We start from the raw sequence: 2,393 nt of genomic DNA, 5'->3' as shown, positions 1-2,393 counted from the left end.
GCATCTTTGAAAAGCATCGGACGACACTTGGTCTGTCTGCCTTAAGTCTTTGGGGAATTGTCTAGAGTGTTTGGTGTCACCCGAAATTACAAGGCATTTTGAAGCTTGTCATCTCGTAAATCGTTAAAGCTTCAAAAAGTATGCGTGTCAAAACCTATTTCTTATTCAATAACTAAGCAAAAATCTTGAAATGACTCCGATAACACATACGCCTTAGGGTTCGTCGCGATTCTAGAAGGGTTTGAAAAATATACGATTTTTGGATAATATTAATTATTTATGATGTCGAAGCGAAAGCAGATAACTCTCGACAACTTTTTTGGTTCGGAAGCTAAAGCTAGGCGAGTGGACGCCGTAACTGAAGATAGAAATAATGAGAGTTAAAGTGTTAGTAGTGATTCCAACGCTTTGACTAATAGTGAGATAGTGCATGATTCGTTAGCATCAATCGAAGAGTTTAGCCCCATGCCTAACACAAACATCGAAAATATAAGCACATTCTACGAAAATGATATTAAAAGCTATATCGATAGACTTGAAAAACTGGATGATCGTACGCGATATCACTTGCTTCAGAACCCGTGGATTCCAACGTATAACTACAGCTTCCCCTATTCAGTTCACAAGGAGCGGGGCAGGGACGAAAAGTGATTTTTCAATCGTACTCGCTTGGAAGAATTTCATTGACTAGTACTTTCAAATAAGATGAGGGGCTTATTCTGTAAATATTGTGTTTTGTTTAACGTTCGAGGGGTTGGAGGCTCCAATCAATTGCAAAAGTTGGTAAAGAAACCCCTCGTGCCTTTTGCTAAGCTAACTGGAAAAGACGGTGACTTGGAGTCTTATGAAAATAATCAGTATCACCGCGATTCAGTTGACGCAGGCAAACATTTCCTTATAAAATATGACAACCCTGAAACCAACATTTTAAGCCTTGTAAACAAACAACGTAGCCATCAAGTGCAGGAAAACAGAGCGAGATTGAAGCCAATTGTAGAATCAATTGTTTTCTTGGGTCGACAGAACATTGCTCTTCGTGGCCATAGAGATGATGGAGAATTATTGGCAGAAAAGGACCCATTGACAAACGAAGGGAACTTTCAAGAACTTTTAAGGTACCGTGTAAATAGTGGCGATTTCACTTTAAAACAACATTTGGAAAGTTCAGGTGCAAATGCTACTTATATAAGCAAAACAAAAAAGAATGAATTAATTGAATGTTGTGCCAAAAACATTCTTAAAGAAATTCTTGCACGAGTTCATTCTGCCAAGTTCTGCAGTGTGGTTGTTGATAAAACAACGGATGTGTCACACAAGTCACAACTGAGTATTGCCCTTTGCGACAATTACAATTGCACAAGACGTGAAGATTTCGTTGGTTTTTTAGACCTACACGAGACATGTTACTCGGCCAGCATTGGAAACTTCGAACCGACCATTAAAGGGGAAACGCTTGGAAATGTTGTGTTGGATTTTCTTCGATCTCTTGGGCTAGACTTAGAAAATTGTGTGTGCATAGGCACTGATGGATGTGCTATGATGGTTTCAGATCATTGTGGAGCTGTACAAGAAGTTCAAAAGGTAGAAAAGAATGCCCTGCGTTGCCCTAGTTTCAACCATGCTCTAAATCTTTCCATGTCAAAAACTTCTTCTATCCAGAGTGTTAGAAACTCCATCGGAGTAATAAAAAAAATAGTTGCTTTTTTTGGTGCTTCTGCAAAGCGCAATTATGTTTTAACCACAGTAATGAAAGCACAGCTAACTGGCATGTGTGAAACGCGCTGGATCGAAAGGCACGATTCCTTAATGTAGTTTGTGGTAGAGCTCCATAAGATAGTGGAAGCTCTTTAGATCATCAGCGGTTGGGCAGAATGAACAACTGGAGCAAAAGCAAAATCCTTATTGACTGCTGTCACATCCTCCGACCTGATAGTAACCATTTACTCTCTTAGTAACATATCTGGACTAATTTTACCGCTCAGTCGGCTATTTCAGAAGAAGGGCTTAGACCTCTCGTCTGCAGCAAGCCATGCTAAGTACCTTCTTACCAAGCTACAAGTCAAGCGTCAGGAGAGTGAAAGCGAGTTTAAAAACACATTTGACGAGGTAACTAAAGTGGCAACCGAGCGAGGTTTAGAAATAACAGTCCCAAGGATAGCGAAAAAGCAAACGAATCGGATTAATGTACCATTCAGCTCACACAAGGAATATTATAGACGGTCATTTTTTATTCCCCTGTTGGACACAATTATTTCGGACTTAGAAAGCCGTTTTCCGTTGAAACGCTGGACACTTTTAAGCTCAGTATTTTCTTGCCAATAAATTGTATGGAAACGAGCAAACAACAATTCGCTAATACGATTCATGACTTGTCACAGCGATACTGGTCAGTA

The 2,393-nt window shown here is 39.7% G+C and overlaps 1 protein-coding gene across 1 annotated transcript; it reads left to right on the top strand.

Annotated features, from left to right (window-relative positions):
- The first annotated feature begins 705 nt into the window (after nucleotides 1-705).
- On the top strand, nucleotides 706-1,812 carry LOC148946485 (52 kDa repressor of the inhibitor of the protein kinase-like). The gene has a single exon (XM_089097710.1). It carries the CDS (start codon nucleotides 706-708, stop codon nucleotides 1,810-1,812), a length of 1,107 nt encoding a protein of 368 aa, XP_088953836.1.
- Nucleotides 1,813-2,393: the final 581 nt, after the last annotated feature.

Source organism: Artemia sp. Qi Xiang Cuo, chromosome 12 (genome assembly GCF_049724085.1).
Source record: "Artemia sp. Qi Xiang Cuo chromosome 12, ASM4972408v1, whole genome shotgun sequence".
Classification (NCBI taxonomy): domain Eukaryota; kingdom Metazoa; phylum Arthropoda; class Branchiopoda; order Anostraca; family Artemiidae; genus Artemia; species Artemia sp. Qi Xiang Cuo.
Note: the sequence above shows the minus strand (reverse complement) of the source record. Positions and strands in the feature narration are given on the sequence as shown.

Coding starts and splice junctions, on each gene's coding strand:
- LOC148946485 (XM_089097710.1), top strand. CDS start 706: ATGAGGGGCTTATTCTGTAAATATTGTGTTTTGTTTAACGTTCGAGGG.